The 26,423-nt window shown below is 46.8% G+C and overlaps 1 protein-coding gene across 2 annotated transcripts in view; it reads left to right on the top strand.

Annotated features, from left to right (window-relative positions):
• The first annotated feature begins 3,812 nt into the window (after window positions 1-3,812).
• The window catches only part of Gab2 (GRB2 associated binding protein 2), a 130,330-nt gene continuing 107,719 nt past the window's right edge, over window positions 3,813-26,423 (top strand). The window contains exon 1 of one of the 2 annotated variants that reach the window (XM_048361212.1): window positions 3,813-3,965. In XM_048361212.1, coding sequence (XP_048217169.1) covers window positions 3,891-3,965 — 75 coding nt within the window. In that variant the 5' untranslated portion in view covers window positions 3,813-3,890. The remainder of the gene's footprint in view (window positions 3,966-26,423) is intronic. The other variant, XM_048361211.1, reaches the window with a different exon arrangement.

Here is a 26,423-nt window from a genome sequence, read left to right as displayed (position 1 = left end):
TGTCTGGCCCATTGCTCGGGAGCTTTCGGGCTACAGAAATGAGGAAGGTACATTCCTTCCCTCAAGGAGGAACTCAGTTCCTTGACAAGGAAACATTAGCAATAAAGTTGGGATGGGACGCTCTGGAGCAAAGGGCCTTAACCCATGCTCAAGATCTTAATCAGCTGGGTGCTGGTGGCTCATATCTGTAATCCTAATTATTCAGGAAGCTGAGTTTGAAGACAGCCTGGGCAGGAAAGTCAGTGAGACTCTTGTTTCAAATTAACCACCAAAAAGCCAGATGTAGAGCTGAAGCTCAAGTGGCAGAGTTCCAGCTTTGAGCCAGAAAGCTAAGACACAGACCCTGAGTTCAAGACCTACTTCTAGCACACGTGCGTGAACACACACACACACACACAATTCCATGTAGGAGTTCACTGCAGAGCGTGGACGGAGCCTTTGGTTTGGAACGCTAGGGTGCCTTCACGCGGACCTTGACAATGTGTTCTTGGGAAACTGTCTCTGGGTTTGCAGCAGCCGCTACCCAGCGATGTCCCCATTCTCATCAGGGTTCTGGGAGTCTCGCTGCCGCAGCAGGTAGCTCTGGTTCTGAACAGTGACAAAGGAGAAATTGAAGAGGTGGATGTGCTTCAACCTCTTAAAGAAATTTATTTCCAAAATGCATCCCCCTCGGTATATAGTGTCAAGTAACTCTCAGACTGTTAACCGCCTCCTGGGAGGAAATCCAAGTAGGTCTTTCTAAAATTTAACTTTATTGTCAAGGTGATGTACCGAGGGGCTGTAGGTATATGTGTACGGTCACGAGTACATCTTTTGTGTGAGTACATCTCTTATCAAACTTGTCCCCCCCTCATTTTTCTCCTACTTTTCCTATCCCAGCTCCCCCCCCACCCCAAACTGTACAGTTCATTTCCAACATATTGTCTTGTGAGTGTCGCTGTGGCATTGGCTCACTAATTAGATCTTTAACCTTCCCTCTCTGCCCCCTTCCAGATCTCATCCTCGGCCAGGCGCCATGAGCTGAGTTAGAGGATAATGTGACGGGCAGAATAAAGTGGCCTCAAACCACCCAGAAGGCACAGCACCCGCGTTATGTCCGAAAGGCCAGGGTCGCCGGCTGAGGTGGCCCAGCTGGTCACACCGACTTTGGGAGCAGCCCTCGCCTGTGAAAGGAACCCGTCAACTTAACGGAAGGGGAGACGAGGCAGAAGGACCAGAACCTAAACATCCATGCCACCCCCCGGTCCAGCCTGGGACGCCCGTCGGGCCTGGGGCGAGGGTCGCCCGCCCCTCCAGCCTTCCCAGGCCCGGCTCTGGGAGCGGCCCGCCGGCCGTGCACCTGCCACAGCCGCAGATCCCCAAGTCGGAGTCAGCCGCGGATGCGGGCTGTCGGTGACCACAGTCAAGGCCAGCCCCGCAGCCTGGAAACCCCAGGCTTTGTGAGGAGAGGGAGAGGAGGCGCGGGGAGCAGGGCAGCGGGGACCCCCGTCCTGCCCCCCTCCCCCAGGTGTGCAGTTCTCCAATCTGCACCGTGCGCCCTCCCAGTTGGTAATGGAGAATTATTGTCCCGGAGGATTCTTGGAGCTGGTCACGAATTCCCCTCAGGAAACACCCGTGGTCTTGAATCACAATTGGCCTAAATTACAGGCTAGTGATCCAGGTCCTGGCCGCGCTCGGGGGGTGGGGGGGTGGGGGGGTGGGGGGGGTGGGGGGGCTGTCGGGCCGGGTGTTTCCGATAGATGGCGCCCACCTTCACGAATAGAAATCATTCACATAATTTGTTTTCCAGTTTTTCCAAGGAGAGAGGGGGGGCGGGGGGGGTGGGGGGGTGGGGGGAGGACTCCGTGAAGGTCCAGACCGGAACGCTCTGTCCACGCACGGCTCGGCTTGTTCCAGGCTCGGCCCCAACCCCAGCCTGGAGCCAGGGACCTTGACAGCAGTGCCAGCTCCCTGGGTGCGGCCCGTGGGGTAACCGAGGGAGGGGGGGGGTGGAGTGTGGGGCCCGAGGGCCTGAGGAGAGCGCTCCCCTCAACCTAGGGGGGAGTGAGTGGGGGGGGCTCCCCAAAGCCCACCCGCCCCCCTCTGCAACGCGCCCAGAGCTGCACCCCACGGCCCGGGCGGTGCGTCGAGTCACAGCCCTCCTCCCCACGGCCCTCGCGCGCCCACCCGCCTCGGGTCCCCGACCCCAGCGGGATCCGAGCCCACCCGAGGGACGTCAGCCCGACGGGCTTCGGGGCCAGACGCTCCAGGCGGCCCTCATTCTGGCTGCTGGCCCTCCCGTCGGTGGCGTGAGGATCCCGACATCCGACGGCCGGGGGGGGGGGGGGCGGCGCCGGGTCGCGGCTCTCCCTCGAGTTCCGCCCGCCCACCACGGAGACCGATCCTCGGTACACCGGGGACGCCGGGGAAGGGTAGCGGCTCGTCCCCCCGCCTCCCAGGGCGCCCAGAAAGGCCCAGCGAGCGCGGGGGGGGGCGGGGGGGGCTGGAAGGACTGAGCTCGCCCTACCCCGACCCATCCGCGGGACAAAGGACGTCCGACGGCTGAGGACGACCAGCTGCAGGGGGACGCGGGGGGGGGGGGCGGATGAGCCAAGACAGCTTTCCTCCGAGGCGCCCCAAGGATGAAGTAGGGCTGCTGCTGGCACGAGGGCAGGACTCCTCCGACCCCCACCCCCCACCCCGGCTGGCCGGAGTTAGGGGCGCACTGCCAGGCAGTTCCCATGAGGCTGTGCGGTGCACAGGGGGTGAGGAGGCCGAGGACTCTGCGGTGGGTGGAGGATTGACTGAGCCAGTCCTGGGGCTCGGACTCAGCCCTGAGCACCGTCCCTGGCTTCTTTTTGCTCAAGGCTAGCACTCCGCCACCTGAGCCACAGTGCCGCTTCTGGCCGTTTTCTGTATATGTGGTGCTGGGGATTCGAACCCAGAGCTTCGTGCCTGCTGGGCGGCCCCCCCCCTTCCCGGGGATGGTGGGGAGCCCCTTCAGGGCGCAGTGGCTCTGGCCTCGGGTTCGGTTCCGCAGTCTCCCTCTCCTCTGGTTTCCCCGGGACGGTGCGGGGTGCGGGGTGCGGGGTGAGGAAGCCGCCGGACGTCGTCTCCGGGCCGTGCGGGGCCCTGGGGCGCTAAAGGACATGGAAGCAGGGTTCCCGGTTCAGAGAGGGCAGGTGCGCGGGGCTCCGTGCGCTCCCCCCGGCGGCCCGGGGTGGGGAGGGGTGGGGAGGGGTGGAAGCCGCGCGTGCCCCCCCCCGCCCTGCGCCCCGAGGTGCGGGCGGCTCGCGTTCCCGGCCCCCTTCCTCCGAGGCGCTGGGGGAGCTCGTGCCGCCCCGGCCGGGGGAGCAGCAGGCCGCTCACTCCGGCCGGAACCTGACGCGCGGACACCTGCGACTCGCTCCCGGGGCCGGGTGGGGGGGGGAGGGCCGCGAGCCCGCGGCGGGGGACCCGGGCCTCGCCCTCGGAGCGACCCGCGTGCGGAGTGAGGGTCTCGGGGCGCCCGGGCCCCGCGTCCGCGCCGCCCGGGCCGGGCCTGGGCCTCGCCGGCGGTGGGCGTGGCGAGCGCGCCGCCCCCAGCCCCGCCCCTCACCCCAGCCCCGCCCCCGCCCCAGCCCCGCCCCCCGCTCCAGCCCCGCCCCCGCCCCAGCCCCGCCCCCCCGCTGGGGCGTCCCCGCCGGGCCGGCCGCCGCGAGGGCGAGGGCGAGGCGGGAGCGCGCGCGCGCGCGCACGCCGGGCGGACTCGGAGCCGCGCGCCTCCGCCCGTGTCGCCGGGGGCCGCCCGGCCCCTCCCCGCCGCCCTCCCCGCCGCCCCCCCCCCGCCCCCCGCCCGCGCGCCGGCGGCCGCCCGCCCCGGCTGCCGGCGTCCGCGCCCCGGTGGAGCGCGCGTGCGGGCGGCCGGCAGCATGAGCAGCGGCGGCGACGTGGTGTGCGCCGGCTGGCTGAGGAAATCGCCCCCCGAGAAGAAGTTGAGGCGCTACGTGAGTGCGGGCGGGGGTCCGGGGGGCCGGGGGGCCGGGGAGGGGCCGGGCGGCCGGGAGGGCGCGGCCGGCCGGGGCGCGCGGGGCGCCGGCACACCTGTCACAGGTGCGCCGCCGAGGGCGGGGCGGGGCGCGCGGGGCGCGGGGGGCGCCGGCCTCGGAGCCGCCCCACACCCCGGGGAAGTTTGTCCCCGGGTGTCGGCGGGGCCGGGGCGGAGGCCGAGGGCGCGCGGGGCCGGGGCCCGCGGAGGACGAGGCGCCGCGCCCCCCGCCCCGCCCCCCCCGGCCCCCCGCGTCCCTTCCGTCCCCGCGTCGGCGGCGCGGGCGGCCCGGCGTGAGGTGACTCATTTGTTTGTCCCCCCGGCGGGGCGCCTTTATCCCGCGCGGCCCGCGCACACGCACACGCACACGCGCGGCGGTGACACTGCAGTTCGGGGCGCGGGGACCGGCCCGCGCCCGGGGGCTGTGCGGACCCGGAGGCCGGGGCCGGGCTCGCGGACCCGGCGGCGCGGGCGGCCCCTCCCGGGGGCGGGGTGAGGCGTGCGGGGCGCCGCCCGCGGCTCGGGTCCCCGGCTCCCCCTCTCCCCCGGGGGGGGGGGCGGGGTGTCCTCGTCCCAGGGACTCGGGGTGCTGAACTCGGGGGGGATCCCCACCCCCCCTCAGCCCGGGCGCGAGCCTCGGCCTCGCCGCCGCCCCGCGTCCCGGGGGCTCCGCGGGGCGGGGCGGGCCCGGCCCCTTCCCCCCCCCCCCCCGGCCGGCCGCCCCGGGCGCCGCGGGGGAGGGGGTGCCGAGCCCCCCGGGCCTTCCTGCCCCGGCTCCCCGGGTCGGGCGCCAGGCCCCGCCGGCCTCCGGGGCGAGGAAGTGACCTTCTGCTTTTCAAAGGAAGTGCCGTGGTTGGGGAGCGTGAGCGGGGGGCCGGGGAACCGGGCTCGGGGCTCCGAGCGTCGGCTGGGGGGGGAGTCAGCACACCACCCCTGACCCCGCACCCAGGCTGAACCTGTGGGGGGGGAAGCGTGTTGATCCCGGCCCAGAGCTGCTTTTCCGGGGGTGCGGATGGAGCCTGCGTGCTGTGAGGACTTAGAGGGTCTTTTTCTTCTTCTCATCACAGTGAACGTTATTAGGATCAAGAGAGGAATGATTCGCTGGTTAGCATTTGATTCCTATTTAAAGAAAAAAAACAAATAAAAAAAAAAAAACCAGACTTTGTCCCGAATGGTTTCCAGAATACTGTATGGAACTGGATACCATGACAGCCAGTACCCTGGGCATTGCATGGAGACGTTTGTCGCAAGTTAGGAAGGGAAGGGGAACCCCGGAACGGAGGGACAAAGAAAGGGTGAGAGGCGAACCTTATGCTTACAAAACCATATGCTGTAAACCAACTGTACAAGTGGGGGGGGGGAGGGAACGGTGGAGGGGGGAGGGAAGGTGGGGGGGGGAAACGAAGGGAGAGGTAACAGGTTTTGATAAGGCACGTGTTCACTGCTTGACCTATGAAACGAAGCCCTCGGTACATCACTTTGACAATAAATAAATCCTTTTTGTTAAGCAGCGCTCAATTTTCAAGTTAGAATCTTGAAACTTGGTTTTGAAACCGCTTGCACACACACAAAAAAAGTTGATAGCCGCTTCTGTGCTAACTACAACTCTCACTACCTTTTATGAGCCATTTTCCTTTGTACTGTTGTTAGGGAACAACTTTAGGTCAAAATGAACAACTGGGGAGGCTTTTGTGTCGAGCCCCCTTTCCACCCATTTAAACGGAACACCCTAGGGTCACGGGATGATCTCAGCCGCTCACACATTCCCTGCGGCTCCAGCCCGTAAGGCATCTGACTCAACTAGACACAGCTGGAGTATGTGTCCCACTGGTGTGACTGGTGTGTGGAAGGCCAGCACCTCTGGTTGACATCACCACTCCTCTGAACCCCCGAACTCTAGAGAAACAGTCTGCCGTTAGTCTACTTTTCATTAAAAAGTTTCCTTACCGGAGTTTGAATTCTGCCATTTTCTTCAATTTGTTGGAGGCCTACATTCATTAGAACCAACGTTAAAAAAAAAAAAAGTATTTCCTAATCCCGTTGTTACTCTAAACAGTTGCTGCTTTTGGTAGACATAATAGGCTGAGGTGTTTCAGACTGATGAATCTTTATTTCAAGAATGAACCAAGCATCTGAGGTAGGGGGGGGAAAGTAGCTTATGAAATACATTACAATTAAAGCAGAAAGAAAGGAGAGAGAGAGAGAGAGAGAGAATCTACTATGATTTAATTTTGAGAGAGGGGAAACAAGTTGGAAGAAGGTATGGAAAATTTCAGAAATTTATTTTTAGGGCTTTAAAAATCACCTTTTCTGATAAGTGTTAAAGATCTACCAAGTATGTGAGAAAGGGAGGGGGAAGTAAAGGGGAGAAGGAAGGGAGAAAGAGAGACCCACAATGGACCATTCAACTGTCCAACCATTTGACCAGAAATGCCTTTGGGCATCATATACGATGGTTGCATTGGAAGCTGGTACATGCATGTAAAGCTTAAACCAGATTTTCTGGAGGAAAAAGACATTTTACAACATACACTATAGTTTTCTGTTGCTTTCATTGTTAAAAATTTAGGGGAAACGATTTGGTGATGGTACTGCTCCCTTGTTGTCTGTCTTGAGGAAAGATGAGTTCTTGGTTCTCATGAGCTGCTACATGAGGGAAACAGTAGTTTTTATTTTCTCAATCCCAGGAAATAAAAGTTATTCATCCTTTCAGTTTTCTCCTTCACAAAGAAAATCAAGATAACCAGGGAATGGCCATGTGGCACATGCTATGTGACATTTCCACTTCCACCCTGTATTTCCATGGTGCCTTTCCTTTTTCCATGTCCTTAGAGTACATACCTGCCACCTGACCTAACTCCGCTCTTCCCACCACTCAGCTCCTCCCATTTGTTTGATTAATCTTCCGCTTCTTCTCGAAACCTCTTCCTCCCATGAACGTTTAAACATAACTTAACAAGATCTCCTTTGGTGTCACGCTCTCCCCTTCTACACTAGCCTTGCTTTCTCCTTTTCTTCAGGGATGAACTTGTTAATGGTGGTTTATACATACCTTACTTGTCTTCACGTCTCACAGCTTCTCCTCAGTCAGCTGCAAGCTGAACCTTTTTGTTTAATGTCCATCTGGGCCTGGGCACTGTCCCTTGAACTCTGGGCCTGAGAGCTCCCTGTCCCATGAAATCTGGGCCTGGACGCCATCCCTGAGCTGCTTTTGCTCAAGGCTAGTGCTCTACCACGTGAGCCGCAGCACCACCTCGAGCTTTTTCTGAGTAGTTTATTGGAGGCAAGAGACTTGTGGACTTTCCTGCCCAGGCTGGCTTCGAACTGTGATCCTCAACTCTTAGCCTCCCAAGTAGCTAGGATTACATGTTTGAACCACAGGCACTGGCAGGTTGAACCTCCTTTATCTTTTTCTTTTTCTCCAAGCTATTCTCAAAAAGGCATCAGTGGGACCCAGGTCATCATCCAGAGGATGGTTTTTCACTCCTCATTCTTACTAGTGTCTTCTCTTATTGGTCACAGTTTACCACTCAAGTCTCTCAAAACATCTTCCTTTTGAGTGTTCCCATTTATACCTGATCCTCAGTTTCTGGCCACTGGAGACTGACCTTTCAACATACCTTAAAACTTGGACTTGATAGTGACAGTGGTAGTGTAGCTTCTCCCCTTGACAATATTCCCAGCTGTTCTGACTGGGATTCATTTGCATACTGGTCATTATCAAGTTAAGTGTTCCTCCCAGAATTGTTTTCTCAACTCTAGACTTTCATATCCAACGGTTTCCTGTGCATCTTTATCTGACCTGTCTCACAGTCTACACAAACACACCACACCCAAAGCTAAGCTCTTCTATCCTTTTAACTACTTTGCTCAGTAAATGATCCTCACATCCATCTCCTACTCAGTGTTGACTCCCAATATCACACCTCTGACCTTTCACGCAAACCTGCTAGGGCTGTCACCTATATATTTGGATACGTCAAAGCTGGGACTTTTTAGACTGATTACCTCTTTTCTTGCCTTCTGTTGAGCCTCTTTCTGGTCAAGGCCTAGAATATCTTTTAGTTGTGTTAGCCCTGAAGGAAGAAAGTAACTGCCCCAAGTCTTGTAGCCTTATTCCAAAGCCTGAGAGATTTTTAAATTAAACATGTAATCTTGAGAGAATTGTAGCTTATACATCTAATTGTAAGAAATAATAAAGACATAGCTATGTGCCTTGTAAATGCAGTTTTCCCTAATGGTGATACCATCTAAAACTATCGTACAGTGTCATAATTAGGTATTGATAATAACCGAGGACATAGAACATTTCCACCACTGTAGGATCCCTTATGTGCCCTTGTGTACTCCTATCCTCTGCTACCTCACACCACCGCATCCCCAACCCTCGGCAATCACTGATCCCTTCTCCATTTTCATCATCTTGTCATTTTACTTCGAAAGATTCACACAACATGTAACCTTTCACAATTGTGATTTTCTTGTAACAGTTCTCTAAGTTGTTACATCAGTATTACATTATCATTTATTACTCAGTAATATTCCCTGGTACAGAGTGAATATTCCTGTTTATTCACCCATCAGTTTTAATTTGTATTGCTGCTATGACCAGCAGTGTTGAACATCTTTTCATACTATTATTCACCATCTGCTTTTCAAGGTGTGTTTTTTTTTTTACCCATTTTCTATATGGATTGTTTGTTTTTTAAGAATTTTTTGTACGTTCAGGATGCTAGTCCTTTGCCGAGTGTGTAGTTTGCAAATGATTTCTACAAGTCCATAGCTTGTCTCATCATCACTTTACAGTCTTTGACCTAGTACTAATTTTAACTTGGATGAAGTCTAGGTTATTGATTTTTTTTTTTCCCCTTACAGATTGCACTTGATTTGTCAAGTCTATTTGAATGTCTTCTAGTCAACACCATGCCCAAAGCTAAACTAGGCTTCATTTCTCTCTTCTCACGTGTACTCGATTTTCCCTTGTTTTAGGTCACAAAGATTTTTCTCCTGCCTTTTTGTCAAAACATTTTTAGTGTTCCTTTAAGATATTCTTTGTTAATTTTCTATATAAAACGCAAGCTTAGAATTGAGGGTTTTTTTGTTTTGTTTTGTTTGGGGTGGAGCAGTGGACCCTCAACTGAGCACCATTTATGGCTTAAATATCTTATTTTCTCATCTTCGTAAGAAATGAGTTGGGCATGTTTGTGAGTCTATTTCCAGGTTCTCGTGCTGCAAATCTGCCAGTACCATCCAGTCTAACTACAGCTATCTGAAAAGCCTTGAAATTTGGTAGAGTGATTCTACTTATTTTTTTAGTTGGCACATGAAATTTGTACAAATTTATGAAGTCTCGTGTAAAATTTTGCTTTATAAATTCACTGTATGATATGCCAGTCAGGGTGAAACTATATGTTTCCTCCACCTACTTAAACTGGCTTACTCTGTTGGCTAGCTCTTTTTGTTGTTGTTGTTATTGGTCTTGGGGCTTGAACTTGGGGGCTTGGGCACTGTTGAGCTCTTCTGCTCAAAAGTAGCTCTCTACCACTTTGAGCCACAGTGCCACTTCCAATTTTCTTGTGGTTAATTGGAGATGAAAGTCTCACAGGCTTCCCTGCTTGGGCTGGTTTTGAACAGTGGTCCTCAGATCTCAGCCTCCTAAGTAGCTAGGATGACAGGCGTGAGCCACCAGTGCCCAGCTGGCTAGATCTTCTTGTCAGCTATGAAACAGGTATTCTTTCAGTCCTTATCTCAGCCTTAACCTTAAGGAGAATTATTCTGTCTGTTACCATAAGTGCAAGGCTACAAGTAGAATTCAATTGTTTCACCATTAAGCACAGAACAAGCTGTTGCATTTTTGTAAATCCTCTTTATCAATAGAGGAAACTACCCTCTTTCTGAGAGCTTTTGTCATGAATGGGTATTAAATTTTGTCAAAGGCTCTGTTAATATGATGGTTGTACTGATTTTCAAATACTGTAATAAGTCCTTGAACACGTACAATGAACTGATGATAGTATATAGCTTCTACATATTGAAGGATTCTTTGGGCTAATATTTTGTTAACAGCTTTTGCCTCTGTTATTTGGTTAAGATTTTTTCCTGGAGGATATTATCCTATAGATTTTTCGGTACTATCTCTGTTTTTGGCATCAAAGAAGCTTCAAAAAAGATTTGGTGTGTTCTTCAGAAATCTCCTGTTTTCTGGAAGATTATGTTGAATTGGTGTAATTACATGAACATATTGTAGAATTCTCTAAGTACAACTTATTTAGGCTCAGTAATGTCTTTTAAGGAATCTGTTAAAATTATAAATTCAGTCTCCTCTGGCACTGGTGGCTCACACCTGTAATTCTAGCTACTCTGAGGACTACGATCTGAAGATCTTCGTTTGAAGCCAACCTTGGCAGAAAACTTTCTATCCTAAATTTAAAAAAAGGCTGGACTGGAGGAATGGCTCAAGTGATAGAATACCAGCCATGACTGAAAAAAGCTTTGCAAAAGCATGAGGCCCCGAGTTCAAACCTTGGTACTGACACAATAAATGGATAAACTTAATATCTTCAATAGTTATAGAGCTATTCAGTTATCTATAAATATTAGGAATGACAGTAGCTTTGTGCTTGGGGGGAAGTTGGTTGCATTTCATGCAAACTGTCAAACATGACTGTAGAATTGTTATAGTATTCCTTCTTGTCTTCCAATGCCTGTGGAGTCTGTAGTGGAAGCCTACTACCCTAACTTATCTCTAACTTAGGTCTTCTCTTTGTCAATCTTGCTAGAAGGTTGTCAAATTCATTGATACCTTTAAAGAACCAGCTGTGTATTCACTGATTTTGAAGCATGAAATCGGTGGTCTGAATTTCCCTTTCTTTCTGATGAAAATTTTCTACTGTACATAGAATAATTACCTTTTCTGCTCCTGAAAAATATCGGCCCATTTCTTCATGACTTTGTTTTTCTGAAAAAACATAAGTGAAACTCTTGTTTTTCTCAAGTATGCAATTTGATCTTGATACTTTAGTGGTTTTTGTCTTTAGTTCCAGAAGTTTGTGCTCTGTATCAACAAGAATTACTTTGGGTTTATCCTATCTAGATTCACTAGATATATGGATATATAGCTTTTGTGTCTTTTTGGTATCATTCATCCATTCATTTTTTATAGAACTAGAGTTCCAAACTGATAGGCGAGTATTCTGCCACTTGAGCCATGTCCTCAGCCCTTCTGGTTCAGTTTTCTTTTCATATTGAGTCTCATGCTTTTACTGAAGCTGGCCTTGGAATTCAGTTTCTCTCTCTCTCTCTCTCTCTCTCTCTCTCTCTCTCTCTCTCTCTCTCTCTCTCTCTCTCTTCCCCCCCCCTCTCTCTCTTCCAGCTTGTATTACAGTACTTACCATGCCTGGCTTGTTTTTGAGATAGGGTCTTCCCAACTTTTCCCCAAGATTGGCCTCAAGCCATGCTCTTCCTATTTCTGCCTTCCAAGTAGCTGGGATTACAGGTGTTTCTTCTCATCAAATTTGGGGAAATTTCAGCCATTATTTCTTGAGCACATTTTCAGGTTTGCCCTTCTGTTTTTCTAAAAACCCAGTAACACAAAGTTAGGTCTTTTGCTAAGGTCTTCAGGTCCCTTAGCTATTGGTCATTATATTCATTCTATTTTATCTGCATGACACATATTGAGTCTTTTCTTTTTCTTTCTTTCTTTTCTTAATTTGTATTTTTTTGTGCTGTACTTTTTTTTTAATGCTAGTACTTGGGCTCAAACTCAAGGCCTTATGCTCTTGTATTCTTGCTTATTATCATTATTATTATTATTTTTTTTACCCAAAGCTGGAACTCTACCATTTGAGTTTCATCTTCACTTCTGGCTTTTTTTTTCTTGCTGATTAATTAGCGATGAGTCTCTCAAATGTGTTTTCCTTGGGTTGATTTCAAACCTCTGCCCTGAGAACTGGTGCTTGGCAAGGATTATGGGCGTGAGCCACCATTGCCTGACTCCGAGGGCTACTTCCTGTCCACATGTACTGCTGAACCACAGTCTGCCTATTTTAGACTTCTTATCATAGCTAGGATAGTAGGCACCTTCTACTGTGCCTAGTTATCAGTTAAAAATTGGTCTCACAAATTTTCCTCCTAGGATGGCCTCAAACTGTGATCCTCCCTATCCCAGCCTCCCCAAGTAGCTCATTCCACTTTATTGGGTCATTTCCATTGCTCTTCTAGCTCACTTGTTCTCACATGCTGAACTTTGGGTTATTGTGTTTTTCATTTTTAGAATTGCCATTGGCCTTTTAAAAATATCTTTGTATGCTGGGGATATGGCCTAGTGGCAAGAGTGCCTGCCTCATATACATGAGGTCCTGGGTTCGATTCCCCAGCACCACATATACAGAAAATGGCCAGAAGTGGCGCTGTGGCTCAAGTGGCAGAGTGCTAGCCTTGAGCAAAAAGAAGCCAGGGACAGTGCTCAGGCCCTGAGTCCAAGCCCCAGGACTGGCAAAAAAAAAAAAATCTTTGTATGTCTAAGGCCTTCCTTCCATTTCTTTAGGTTTTGTGTTTTTCTCATTGCTTTAAGCATATTTATTACTACTCATTACTGCATTTTTACTATGACTATGTTAAAATCTTAGTCAGATAATTCTCTCACATCAGAGTTAGCATCTGTTAATTGTTTTCATTTGAGATCTTTTTAGTTCTTGGTACAATGAATGATTTTCTACTAAATCTTGGTTATTTCTATATTACGTCTTGAAACTCTGAGTGTTATTTGAACCTTAAATTTCATCTAAATTTCTGGAATAACATCGTAAGACAAGGGAAGAACACCAGGTTTCCTACTTGGTTTCTATCAACACCTTTGAGAGGAGTGACAGGAGTTCCATCTTCTTCCTTTTGGTCTCTGCTGACTCTGCAGGGTAGGTCACTTTAGTGACGAGTGCTCAGTAGTGAATGCTTTTCTTTGGCATTACTCTAAGCCAGGCATCACCCAGCCTTGTGACAGCCTAGTCTTAGCTTCAGTGGGCGGGGTTGGATCAGAGTTTTGTTTTGTTTCTGTTATGTCTGCCCAGGTAGAACAATTGTCATGTCTTTCTAAACTGTCTTGCTCTTTCCTTTGGCTCCAAAGAGGAAACTTTTGTTGGGACTTTTTGTTTTCTTCTGTAACTTATTGGTGTTTTTATTGTACTGGCTTCTTTAGTTCCAAGTCTGGAGCATGAGGCAAAAAACAAAACAAACAAAATAAACCTGTGGAACTCACCACTGTGCTCTTTGACTCAGATCCCAGGTTTTCTGACCAGTCTGCCTTCTGTTCCCCTTTTAGATTGTGTGTGTGTGTGTGTGTGTGTGTGTGTGTAATAAAATTTTTAGTTGTGCTTAGCAACAAGAATAAGAAAAAAGTATGTCTATCCCACTTACCTACCATATGTGGTATTTATCATTGTGTATACAAAGGTGTATGTGTATACATTGTGTATACAAAGGTGCTGAGCCAGGTGCCAGTGGCTCATGCCTGCAACCCTAGCACCTCAGAAGGCAGAAGGCTGAGGATCGCAACTCAAAGCCAGCCTGGGCAGGAAAAACTGTGAGACTCAATCTCTGGTTAATTATCATAGAGCAGCCAGATGTAGAGCCTGTGGCTCAAGTAGTACAGCACGAATTTTGAGCAGAAAAAGCTCAAGGACAGTGCCCAGGTCCAAAATTCAAGCCCCAGGACCAGCGCAAAAACAAAACAACAAAAAAGCACTTGTCAATATAGTATTTGTATTTTATTCCTTTACCAGAGAACGGAGGTTGAGACTTACACATATAGAGCACGGATTGAGCATCCCTGGTCTGAAAATAATGAAGTCCAAAGTGCTCTGAAATCTGAAACTTTCCGACCATTGACATGACAGTCAAAAAGTTATGAATTTTGATTGGATGCCAGTGGTTCATGTTAATAATCAGGAGACTGAGATCTGAGGGTGGAAGTTGAAAACCAGCCTAGGTGGTCAAAACTGCAAGACTCTTTATCTCAAATTGGCCAGAAAAGGCCAGAAGCAGTTGTGGGAAGAGTGAATGAGAGTTCAGAGACATGAGTGCAAGCCTTAGTGCACCTCCCCCCTTCAAAAATGTTTTGAATTTTAAAGCATTTCAGATTTTCCAATTAGGGATACTCAACTTGAACAATATATATGATATTTATATGTATTTACAGATGAAATATTATGTAGTACACTATATGTAATGGTATAGTAGCATATATTATATACTATACTATATAGTATATACGACAGTAATACATATACTATATATACAGTATATGTGATATTTAAATATATATGTATTGTATATTTTAAATATTCTTGTTTCTAAGCATAAGTAGCAGAACAGGACTAAACACCAAGCCTTCTGAGTAAAGCTCTGTTCTTCCCACCACCTCACAGAAATTTTCTGTGGATTAGGACTTCACCTCACTTTAACAGAGCTAGATCTAATCTTTCGTCTATTGTATAATCAAAAAGGCAGTCATTTTCAGATGCTAAAGTGAGAGATGATTTTGAACTTCCACAGTATTTGTCATTATCCTACAGTTTAACTCTTTAAAACTCAAGCATTTATTACTTTTACTATTTTTAGACTACCGGGTAATCTTCAGAGTTTAAAGAAATTTAAACTTAGTAGATAACCTTCAGTGATTTGATCCCTTGGTTGATGCCTTACAGTTCCTTCAGGCAGTAATAACAAAGTACCATAAATGGGTGGCTTTGAACAACCCTGATTTCTCATAGCTCTGGGGACTGAGAAGTCTAAGATCAAAGCACATGCAAATTAGATGTCTACAGAGCACCCTCTTTTTCATTGTGGATGCTGCCTCACTTTGACCTCACAAGGTGGAAGAGTGGAAGAAGCCCCTGGGGACCTCTCTTTGGAAGGTGGCCAATCTCATTTGTGCTGATTCCAATCTATTCGTTCCCTCAGGGCCTGCCGCCTCCTCATACCACTACATTAGGGGTTAAAATCACAACATCAGAATTTGGGAAGAACAAAAACACTTTATTGCCACGAAATTAGCCTTTAAATTTTCCAAAAAGTAAACCCCAAAGATCTGCTTAGTGCACCAATTGTGTTTACAGAGAAGAGGTGAGGTGTTCAAGGCCCAGCTCGCTACAAAGGCTCTGTTAGTCCCACTGTGGACGAGAGAAAGCAGCAGCTCTCAGAAGCTACCCTCATTCTAACACCTTCAACCACAACCAAACAGCTTCTTGAAGAAAAGCTTAAAGAAATAGGTATGAAAGTCATTGCCCAATTGGCCTTTCCTGCCCTCTGGAATGTAAGAGGATAAAAGGGGATTCTGATGAAGAGGTTGTTCAAGATGTTCAAGCAAGGCCTGTTATTGGAGCTAGGAATTGCTCCTGGCTCCAACATGTTCAAAGTCATCTCTGTACCACACACCCTACCCTTATAGGAATTTTTTGAGTAAAAAGTTGTTCCACACCTGGAGGGAAGGTAGCTAGACCCAGGTAGTGTAGCTAGAACTGTACCTTTTCTTGTGTCCAGACACCATGGCTACATGGCTGCGAAACTGAGTTATGGAACAAGAGGGCCAAGGCTGTTTTCCCTGCCTCCTGATTTCCTGGCAGGACAGTGAGGTGATGACTGCCAGTACTGGCCATAGGACTTAATGCTAAGGTCTGTGCAACTCCATGAGGAGACTTCAAATGTGGAGACTGTAACAGTCACCTTGAAAACATGACCCCAGAGTTCCACCTCTAGGGATTTCCTGGGGATAGTCCCTTCCTCCTTCCCTCCCTCCCTTCCATTTGAGCCACAGCTCCACTTCTGGGTTTTCTTTTTTTCTTTTTTGTTGTTTTGTTTTGGAGTATTTTGGAGTATTCTGTGATTAATTGAACAATGCCACAGACTTTCCTGCCCAGGCTACCTTTGAACCACAATCCTCATATCTCAGCCTCCTGAACAGCTAAGATTGCATGCATGAGCTACTGGCACCCAGCAGAAATACAGTTTAATTCAGCAATTCATCAAACAGTCATGTGCTCAGCACCCAAGTTCTGGGTCCATGAAGAACAACAACAACAACAAAAGACTTCCTGGAAAGGTGTCCCTGCCTATAAGTAAGCCAAGAGAGGAAGGCTTTTAGGTAGATGGGCTACTAACAGTGAGGTGGCAAGGACTGAGAATATGTACAGACAGTAAAGATTTGTAGTTACTGGGCCCTGCACAGGATGGTGTAGTAACCGCCTCTGAAGCTGATGAAGTAGTTGAGAGAGAACAAAGGAGAAGGTGACTGTAGGGGTGTGGTAAGTTCAGCCTTCTTTCTAGGCCCTCTGAGGCAGCCAGGGCAATGAAACTATAAATATTTAAATTCCTGATCTGTATACCAGGAGGAAATTAGTTTTAGCAGCTTTCTATTCCTAATTACTGAATTCAGTCTTTGATTGCATTCACAGTGTTAAAGAGATTATTTTAATCCTCAGCTATTCTCCTAAACTACATCTCAGTATCTTTAGATTAAAACTCCTCACTTGGAGCCAGGCACTGAAGGCTCATTCTTGCAGTCCTAGCTACTTAGAGATTTAAGATCTGAGGGTCACAATTCAAAGACAGTCCTGGCAGAAAAGTTTGTTAGGCTCTTGTCTATAGTGAGCCAGCAAAAACTGGAAGTGGAGGTGTGGCTTACATGGTAGAATGCTACCCTTGAATGGAAAAGCCAAGCAAGAGCACAAGGCCCTGAGTTCAAACCCAATAGCAGCAGCAGCAACAACAACAACAACAAAACAAATGAACAAAAATCCTCTTCATTTGAAAGTAATCCATATGATGGATAAAATGAAATTCAGTAATATGTACATACAGCATATTATACATATATATATATATACATACAGAGTATAGTCATTCTTGAAAAATAAAACACTGACTTATAAGCAGACTAGCTACAACACAGGTATTTTGGAGACATTGTACTAAATAAAGTAGAAAAACATAAATGAGGTGATTATTCCCATGGTAGCAGTGGAGAACTGTTGAGTAATGAGTATATAGAGTTTTGGTTTTACTATATGAAAGCACTCTGGACATGTATGGTGGTTACAGTGGCACAGTGATGTAATTCTTAATGTCAGTTCAGTAACATTAGTTTATTATCTTAACCACACAGAGTGGTTACATGGAAAGTGAGGCTAGTAATAACACCCAGAGTCTATGGTGGAATACAGAAACTACTTTGAAACGTAACCACTTAGAAGTAGTTAGGATGGTAAAGTTTTATATTTTGTTTATCCTACTATGACTTTGAAGAGCTCTTCATTTCGTAAAGGCTAGGGATTAGCCTTGCACATATTTCTAACCCAAGAGAAAAGACTAGATGTAACCTCCACAGCATTGAATGACACCCTACAAGGACCAGAGGCAATGAAGCTACCCAGAGCGGGAAAGTAGGCCTGTGATTTCAGTTTGTGAACAGCTCTGATGGAGCTTTCTGTCTCTAGCTAGCCTTTCTCTAGCTAGAAGGGAGTAATGGGATATAGTAACTTGGGGCTTATGAGAAATGTAGATATTTGAGCAGGTTGTGCCTGCGTTCAAATCAATTTTGATAGATGTTTATAGAGAATATATCCTCTCCCTTTTGTGGGGGAATAAATCAGTACTCAAACCTGGCCTACAAGGAATTCGCAGACCAGGGAGACTAAAAGTGCACATTATGCCCTTATATGGAGTTACGTGACCCACGCAATGAGTTGTGAGAAGGTAAGAGCTCTGGGTACAGAAAGAAATGGAACTGCTTCTGGAATAGGAGGAGGGGACCTGAGTGGGACTCAGAAAGATCAGGAGCAAGGAAGGAACGTGTTTGTGGATGGGGAACAGTAATGCACATTCATAGGGCCCAAATACCCAGGTTATATAGTAAAAAGCAGAACTATCCTTGCATTTTAAGTAGCAAGTTGATAGGGACATTTCATAGGAGGACTTGGATAGAAGGATAGCATTTATTGAGCATCACTCTCACTCAGTACTTACTTTGTCTTAAAGATTGATACTCCCTCAATGTGAAGTGTCTGTTGCAGTCCTTGAGTAGCTGACTTAATTCCCTGTTTCTACCTTAAAAAATTTTTTTTATTGTCAAGGTGATGTACAGAGGGGGTTACAGTTACATACATAAGGTAGGGAGTATATTTCTTGTCAAACTTCTTACCTCCTGCTTTTTCATTTACAAAGTTGCAGTGATGCTTCATTGGTTTGAGGATTTACCAGAATAATGTATAAAAATCTTAGTGTAGGGGCTGGGAATATGGCCTAATGGTAAAGTGCTCGCCTCGTATACCTGAAGCCCTGGGTTCGATTCCTCAGCACCACATAGATAGAAAAAAGCCGGAAGTGGCACTGTAGATCAAGAGGTAGAGTACTAGCCTACAGCAAAAAGAAGCCAGGGACAGTGCTCAGGCCGTGAGTCCACGCCCCAGGACTGGCAACAAAGACTTAGCTTTTAAAAAAAAATCTTAGTGTAAAAATAGGCATTAGTATTGGAGGTGGGAGTGGCATCATTTTGTACTTATTAACTGTTCATGGAAACTCTGAATATGCCCATCGCTTTCACATTTTGGGCAGACTGGCATTTACAATCACAGAACATGAATGGAACATGAATGAAATAACCGAGCTAGAGAGCATATCCAGTTCTAGGGTGTTAACTCCTCCTGAAGGGATGTCTCAAGGTCCTCCAGACTCTGGGAAGTGAAGTTATAACCACACAGTAACTTACCGAAGCTATGATGTTGGCCAATGCGTGGGAAATGTCTGTGTGCTAGGGGAAGTGAAGATCTATGTGCTAGATTCTGGAGTGATTTAAGATGCAAAAACTTTCCTGCTAGGGGTAACCCTTCAAACTCAGGTCCAAGCTCCTTCCCTCAAAAGTAATCCCTCTTCTGGGCTGGCTTCCAAGTACTTTGATCACTTGTAGTTTGGTTTTTCTCACATTGAGCTTTCCATGCTCTGGCTTTCTATGCTTTCCTTTTGCTGGATATGAGCTTGCTGCGTGCTAGCTAAGCAGGATGCTGAGATCTGAGGATCATGGTTAGAAGCCAGCTAGGATAGAAAAATTCTATGAGACTCTCTATCTTCAGCAAAAAGCTCAAGTGGTAGAACACCAGCCTACACACAAAAGCTAAGGTGCCCAGGCACTGAGCTCAAGCCTAGTTCCCAACACCAAAAAGCAAAATAAAAAGTGCTGGTGATCTAGAAGTGGCCTTCTAAAATGATATTTCAGACACTTGAGTCTATGCTTATGTATTTTTAAAATCATGCTTGAGATGAAAGCTTCAAGACTGGAAAGAAATTTTGAAGTGGATTTACAGGTCCCTGAACACATACTTTTGGATACTATTTTTAAAAAACCCCAAGTAACTGTAGAAAGCATTGTCTCTGAGTTAGCCTCCGGTCGGAATCCAAACTGAGCCTCCCATGTGCTTTGTGGGCCTTGGCAAGAGTCTTGATTTCCTAATTTACAAAATGGAGTTTTTGGTAAGTCTTTTTTTCTGTTTGTTGAATTATTGTAGCTTAGTGGGATGCAAACGTGAATCATTTTGTTTTTCTCTAGTCAGAATTGGCAACTGTGCTTTGTTAAAATCTCCCTTCTACAGGGGCCAAATCTTTAGTTAGAGCTCACAATCTCCTGGCTACTGTGGGTTATTGGAAGTCAGCGATTTAAAAATGCCAGTGTATCTAATCTACTTTTGCCAGACCAGTAGCTCTGCAGATGTGAAAGATAGATTTATTTGGTTTATTTTTGTTGCTCCTCTTTTTCATTCTTCACTTTGGAGTGGGGTGGGGTGTCTCTAATATTTCCTTCCTTCCTCTTCCTGTTCTTCCAGGCCTCCAGTTGTTTTGGTGTGTAGAGAGATGAGCAAAAGGCTAAGGAACAAAGCCGTTTGGGGGTCTTCCTTGATATTATTTCCTGGCTGCATGACCAGCACTGTCTGTGTGCATTCCCACCCTTGTAAGTCCTTTGCAAGATGGACTTCCTCCCTGCGTAGTCTCCAGACCTGAAGAAGAAGCTGGTATTATGTTTTTGTAGTTTCCCAGGCCTCCCCTTTTCTCATCTTGCTTTACCAGGCTGAGAGTCCTTTGCTGAATGGGCAGCCCTCTTGGATAAAGAACTAACAAGAGATCTTAAAGCCAACCATTTCCATGGGACTGCGTGACCCAGGGGTCAGTAAGGTAGCAGCATTGCCTCCCCATTTTTCTCCAGTTCCCCTTCCTCTGTCCAGATTGCTGCAGGGCAGACCTATATGTCAGTCGCCTAAGTCAGTGGCAACAGGCATTACAGTTTTTAAAAGTTTCCTCCCTCTCCTTTTGTCCGCTCTAATGTCTATACCTTACAATCCTAAAATCCACTGGGCCAAGGGATCCAATATTTATCCTCTCCCATGTTCTCTTTCTGGTAAGGATTGTGTTAAGGAAGGACAGTGAAGGGATGCATGTTGGGTTAGAATATCAAATAACGTAACTTTCACAAAAGTGCTAAAATTAAGCTGGGTACCCATGGCTCACGCCAGTAATCCTAGCTACTCAAGAGGCTGAGATCTGAGGATTTCCAAGCTGGGCAGGAAAGTCCATGAGTCTCTTATTTCCAATGAACTACCAAAAAGCTGGAGGTAAAGAAAGCTATAGCTCAGGCGGCAAAGCACTAGTCTTGAGCAAAAAAGCTCAAGGCCAGTACCCACCCGGAGTTTAAGCCCCAGGAAAAACACACACACACACACACACACACACACACACACACACACACACACACACGTTCCAGAAGCTTTAGCTTTCTTTACAGTGTGGGATCTAATATCCTTACTGTATATCTGTGGGTTCTATGTACAAGTTTGTGTGACCACTGGGAAGGTACCTGCCAACATTTTCTTATGTAATTGCCTAGAAGTTGCTGTGATGATAAATACAGTAATGCCAGCCACATTTTAACTATTTTATCATTGGTTGAATTATTGTAGTGCCAAATGTAACTCTTCTGTTCTTAAACATTAGGTACTTTATATTTTCTACTATTTGTAGTGCTAGAGATTGAACCCAAGGCCCCATGCATACCAAGTACAAGTTTTAATTATGCTCTACATAATTAGCTTCATCCCTAGGCCTCCACTATTTAAAATAATGTAGTCATAACCTGAGCAAAACTTTTTTTTTTCAAGCCCTCAGTCTTGAACTCAGGCTTGAACTCAGGGCTTGGGCGATATTCCTGAGCTTTTTTGTTTTTTTTGTTTGTTTTTTGCTCAAGGCTAGTGCTCTACCACTTGAGCCATAGCTCCACTTCTGGCTTTTTGGTGGTTAGCTAGAGAAAAAGTCCCATGGACTTACCTGGTAGCCCAGGCTGGCTTCAAACTGCAGTCCTCTGATTTCAGCCTCTTGAATAGCTAGGATTACAGGCATGAGCCACTGGTGCCAGTAACTGTTACCCTTTGGATGAATTCCTATAAATGGAATTTTTAATTCAGTGGACATAGTTGTTTATAAGATTTTTTTTTTTTTTTGGCCAGTCCTGAGCCTTGAACCCAGGGCCTGAGCACTGTCCCTGGCTTCTTTTTGCTCAAGGCTAGCACTCTGCCACTTGAGCCACAGCGCCACTTCTGGCCATTTTCTATATATGTGGTTCTGGGGAATTGAACCCAGGGCTTCATGTATACGAGGCAAGCACTCTTGCTACCAGGCCATATTCCCAGCCCTGTTTGTAAGATTTTTGATACATCATACCAAAGTGATTCTCAGAAAGGTTAGAGTTGGTTTCCATGATTTTTCTTTGATACAAGACTTAATTTCTAAAAACACTTGATGACTTTATCTGATTTCTTTGATTGCTACTAAGTTTGAATACATTTTAACGTATTATTGGCTCATTTTTTAAGGGACTGCTCACTCATATGTTGCTTGATAGCTTATGTAATAGGGAAGATTGAGAGTCTTCATGTATTGTACGGAGGGAACTTGGGAGGACTCAAGCAGGGACACGTTGGCAGTGATCAGCGGGTGCTCCTCTTAACTTAGTGGCTCTCTTCTGAGACTTTTTCCGTTGGGATGCCATAGACTTGCCCATGCACTATGTTGATCTTAATTTAGTTTCAAGGCCTACCTCAAATGTCACCTACTTTGTGGTACCTCCTTAAAGGAGGTTTGTCTTCCCATCATGTCCTGCCATAAATCTGTACTGTTCTCATATACTGTGACTGTCTTGCCCTTTAGTTATATGGACTCCTCAAGGGAGCCAAGCTTCTTTTCTGATGTAATGGATAGCACAAGTGATCTGAAGCAGGAGATCAAATCCTGAAAAGAGTTGCAAGAGAGTGACTTGGGGTAATTAGTTCCAGTTAGAAAGGAGCACTATCAGAGAGAGCATGGCAGTTAAACTGAAGTTTGGAGAATAAATAGTTCACCAACAAATGGAAGTACATTTTAATAAATGGAGAGCACCTTAGCTTAATTAAAGGCCTAAATACTGGGCAAAGGTGTGGTGAAAGATGAAGAATGAGGTCCAAGTAGCCTCTTCTATTCTCCCCTATACTCCTATCTTTATCACTTCTGTCCACCTCGTTCCTTTGCTTTGTATGGAACATCTCTCTTTTCTGACTGCTTGGACCCTATAAGTCATTCCAGATGTTACTGAATACCTATTGTATAGAAACTTGGGGGCTGGGAATATGGCCTAGTGGTAGAGCGCTTGCCTCATATACATGAAGCCCTGGGTTTGATTCCTCAGCACCACATACATAGAAAAAAGCCAGAAGTGGCACAGTGGCTCAAGTGGCAGAGTGCTAGCCTTGAGCAAAAAGAAGCCAGGGATGGTGCTCAGGCCCTGAGTCCACGCCCCAGGACTGGCAACACAAACAAAACAAATAAGAAACTTGGATCATGGGAAATTATAAATAGCATCATGAAAACATTATTAGTTCCACTCCAAAAAACTAGACAAGGAATGGGGTCTTCCCCAAATTCCCTTTTTTTTTTTTTGCCAGTCCCAGGGCTTGGACTCAGAGCCTGAGCACTGTCCCTGGCCTCTTTTTGCTCACGGCTACCACTCCAGTTCTTGAGCCGCAGAGCCACTTCCGGCTTTTTCTGTTCATGTGGTGCTGAGGAATCACGAACTCTATCGCTAAGCCACCTTCCCAGTCCTCCCCCACCAATTATTTTGAATTAATCCAGTTTTTCCTAAGAATGGGATCATTTTCTATTCTGATATCTGAAGGTAAAACAGATATTTGAAACATCAAGAATGTGCAATGTATTTCACCTATGATGGGATAAAGGTATCTGTGTACCTAGATTTAGGCAAAGAAGATATTTAATATTTTTCTATAACTGATCAGCTTCTTCTCAGTTCTCATCTTTTGTCCTATTTGCTTTTGCTTTCTGATAAATCTTTGATCATAATAAAGCATGTTCAAAACTCAGTGCCAGGCTGGGAATATGGCCTAGTGGTAAAGTGCTCACCTCTCGTATACATGAAGCCCTGAGTTCGATTCCTTAGCACCACATATACATAGAAAAAAACCGGAAGTGGTGCTGTGGCTCAAGAGGTAGAGTGCTAGCCTTGAGCAAAAAGAAGCCAGGGACAGTGCCCAGGCCCTGAGTCCAAGCCCCAGGACTGGCAACAAAAACAAAACAAACAAAACTCAGTGCCATAAAGCAACATTTTATTCTGCTCTTAGCATGTATGAATTTGGAACTCAGAGAAAACATAGGGAACTTATTTGGGCTCTGAATGTCCAGAGCTTCAGCTGGGAAGGCTTAAATGATTCAGGGTGACTTGATTTCTGGTAGGGGAATCATCAGAAACTGTCTTTACTCACATACCTATCGCCAGGACCGGGATGACTCAACATACTACTCTTCCAGTCTTGTTGACCAGTGTGTCTGTACTAGGCTTCTACCTGCAGCTGAGATTCCTTTAAATAGTCAAACTCTGAATAATCAGACCTCTAACATGCTGACTTAGGGGTCCAACAGCCACCATCTTCATGGCCCTGGTGGAAATTTCATGACCTTTTAAAATGACCACACCTTGTAAGTCAGGTGTTGTTACTTTTGCCACAGTTTATTGGTTGAAGGGATCACAAGTCCATTTTGGTTTGAGAAAAGAGAACATAGACTTTCAACCTCTTGGTGGATGGAGTGTCAAAGAATCTGTGGCCTTTAAAAAGAAACAGAGATAATAATATTTATTTCTCTGGATAAACAGTTTCTTTTGAACCTTCTCAAAGTTCAACTTCCTCATCTGGACATCTTGAGTAAATACTTTATCTTTCAGAGTTCTGCCCACTTCCCTTTCTCTATTCCAAAATCATCTTTGGTTGGGGCAGGGATGTTGTCTGCATTGTCTGTCTCCAAATTCTCACCAATCAAGAACAGTATCTGGCAAACGATTGCAGCTTATTACACATATTATTGACTGCTGTGAGAGAGTGCTTATTGGGTCTTTGTAGGAGTTAGAGGGAAGAGGGTAACTATGTGGGTAGGTATGATACATATATGGCATTTTCTTCTTCATTGTCTAATTTGGAATGTGTCCTAGAATCATCTATTGACTTGTAACTAATGCTTCTCTTTGGGAGTATGACGCACCAGAACCTACTATGGAGATAGTACTAGACTAGACATGGTTCTCAAAGGATGCATACAGAGTCTGCTCCCACCATAGGTGTCTTCTACTCCACCAGCCCTACACGCTCTCTGCTCGTGCTGTAGAGCATGAGCTTTGCTTGTCTTTTTGGCCCCCTCCGTCTGCTGAAACCAAGTCCTTGCCTCATACCACATGTCGCCACAGGGTGAACTTGAGTAGACTGCAGCCCATTCCCATGTCACATTTGGGAGAATGGGATCTCGGTATTTCTGAGGCTCTACTGCTCTATGAGTTGAACCTGCTTTGGTGAGAAGGAGGGCTATGTGTATAGGCAGGTGCACAGTAACTCTGCCTTTGTTCATTGCTCCTACCTCTTTTTCCTCCCATGGGAATGGGGGGAGGGGGAGGAAGGGATCTCCTTTACTTCCTCTACTTATTATATGGCCTGGACTTCTAGCTTCTATCCTCCTTTCCAACTCATTCTCAACTTCAATAAGGACCAGCTTCAGGTATAGAGTATATGAAGAGAAACTGCCTCTCAACCCAAGAACAAATTAGGAAGGCATTTAAAAATACTCTAACAATTCTTCATGATATTGAAGCCCAGAGTAAAACGACTTAAGACTGTGCCAAGAGTTAGTAATGACTTTGCTCCACCCAAACCCATGGCTCTAGCACCATAAAGGAGTTTGGAAAGAAAACATAGGGCCATCATCCTGTTGTTGACTGTGGGATTACACATTTCTGGTTTTAGGTTTTGTTGTTGTTTGTGGTTTTTTTGCACTTTTATTAGTCCATATTGTAGAAAGGGTTTGTTGTGATACTTCTATACTTGTATGTTACGTACTTGAAATAAATTTACCCTCTCCTTACTTCCCATCCCCAACTCCCCATTTAAAATAATTTGACAGATTTCTTTTGTTGTTGGTTTGATTGCAGGGCCTGAGCACTGTCCCTGAGCTCTTTTGCTCATAGCTAGCACGCTACTACTTTGAGCCACAGCTCACTTCCGGTTTTCTAGTGGTTAATTGAGATAAGAGTCTCACAGACTCTTTTGCCCAGGCTGGATTTGAACTTCAAGCCGCAGATCTCCTTAAGCCTCCTGAGTATCTAGGATTACAGCCACCACCTGGCTTTGACAGGTTTCTTTGTTCTATTTTCTTTTTTTTTTTTTTTTTTGGCCAGTCCTGGGCCTTGGACTCAGGGCCTGAGCACTGTCCCTGGCTTCTTTCCGCTCAAGGCTAGCACTCTGCCACTTGAGCCACAGTGCCGCTTCTGGCCGTTTTCTATATATGTGGTGCTGGGGAATCGAACCTAGGGCCTCGTGTATCCGAGGCAGGCACTCTTGCCACTAGGCTATATCCCCAGCCCTCTTTGTTCTATTTTCATACACAGATATAAAATATTTTGGGCATATACATCAACTCAACATTTTCTTTTCTTTTCTTTCTTTCTTTTTTGTGGGGGGGGGCAATACAAGAGTTGAACTCAGGGCCTCACACATATTCAGCTTGAGTACTCGACTGATGTTCTACCTCTTCAGCCATCCTTTATCATCCTTTGTTTTGTTTTTGTCAGTCCTAGAACTTGAACTGGGGGCCTAGGAGGTACTGCCCCTGAGCTCTTTTGCTCAAAGCTAGCACTCATCATTTTGAACCACAGTGTCATTTCCAGTATTCTGGTGGTTAATTGAAGATAAGAGTCTCATCCACTTTCCTGATGAGGCTGCCTTTGAACTGTGATCCTCAGATCTCAGCCTCCTTTGTAGCTAGGATCACAGGCATGAGCCACCAGTGCCTGGCTTCA

Source organism: Perognathus longimembris, chromosome 13 (assembly GCF_023159225.1).
Source record: "Perognathus longimembris pacificus isolate PPM17 chromosome 13, ASM2315922v1, whole genome shotgun sequence".
Taxonomy (NCBI): domain Eukaryota; kingdom Metazoa; phylum Chordata; class Mammalia; order Rodentia; family Heteromyidae; genus Perognathus; species Perognathus longimembris.
Note: the sequence above shows the minus strand (reverse complement) of the source record. Positions and strands in the feature narration are given on the sequence as shown.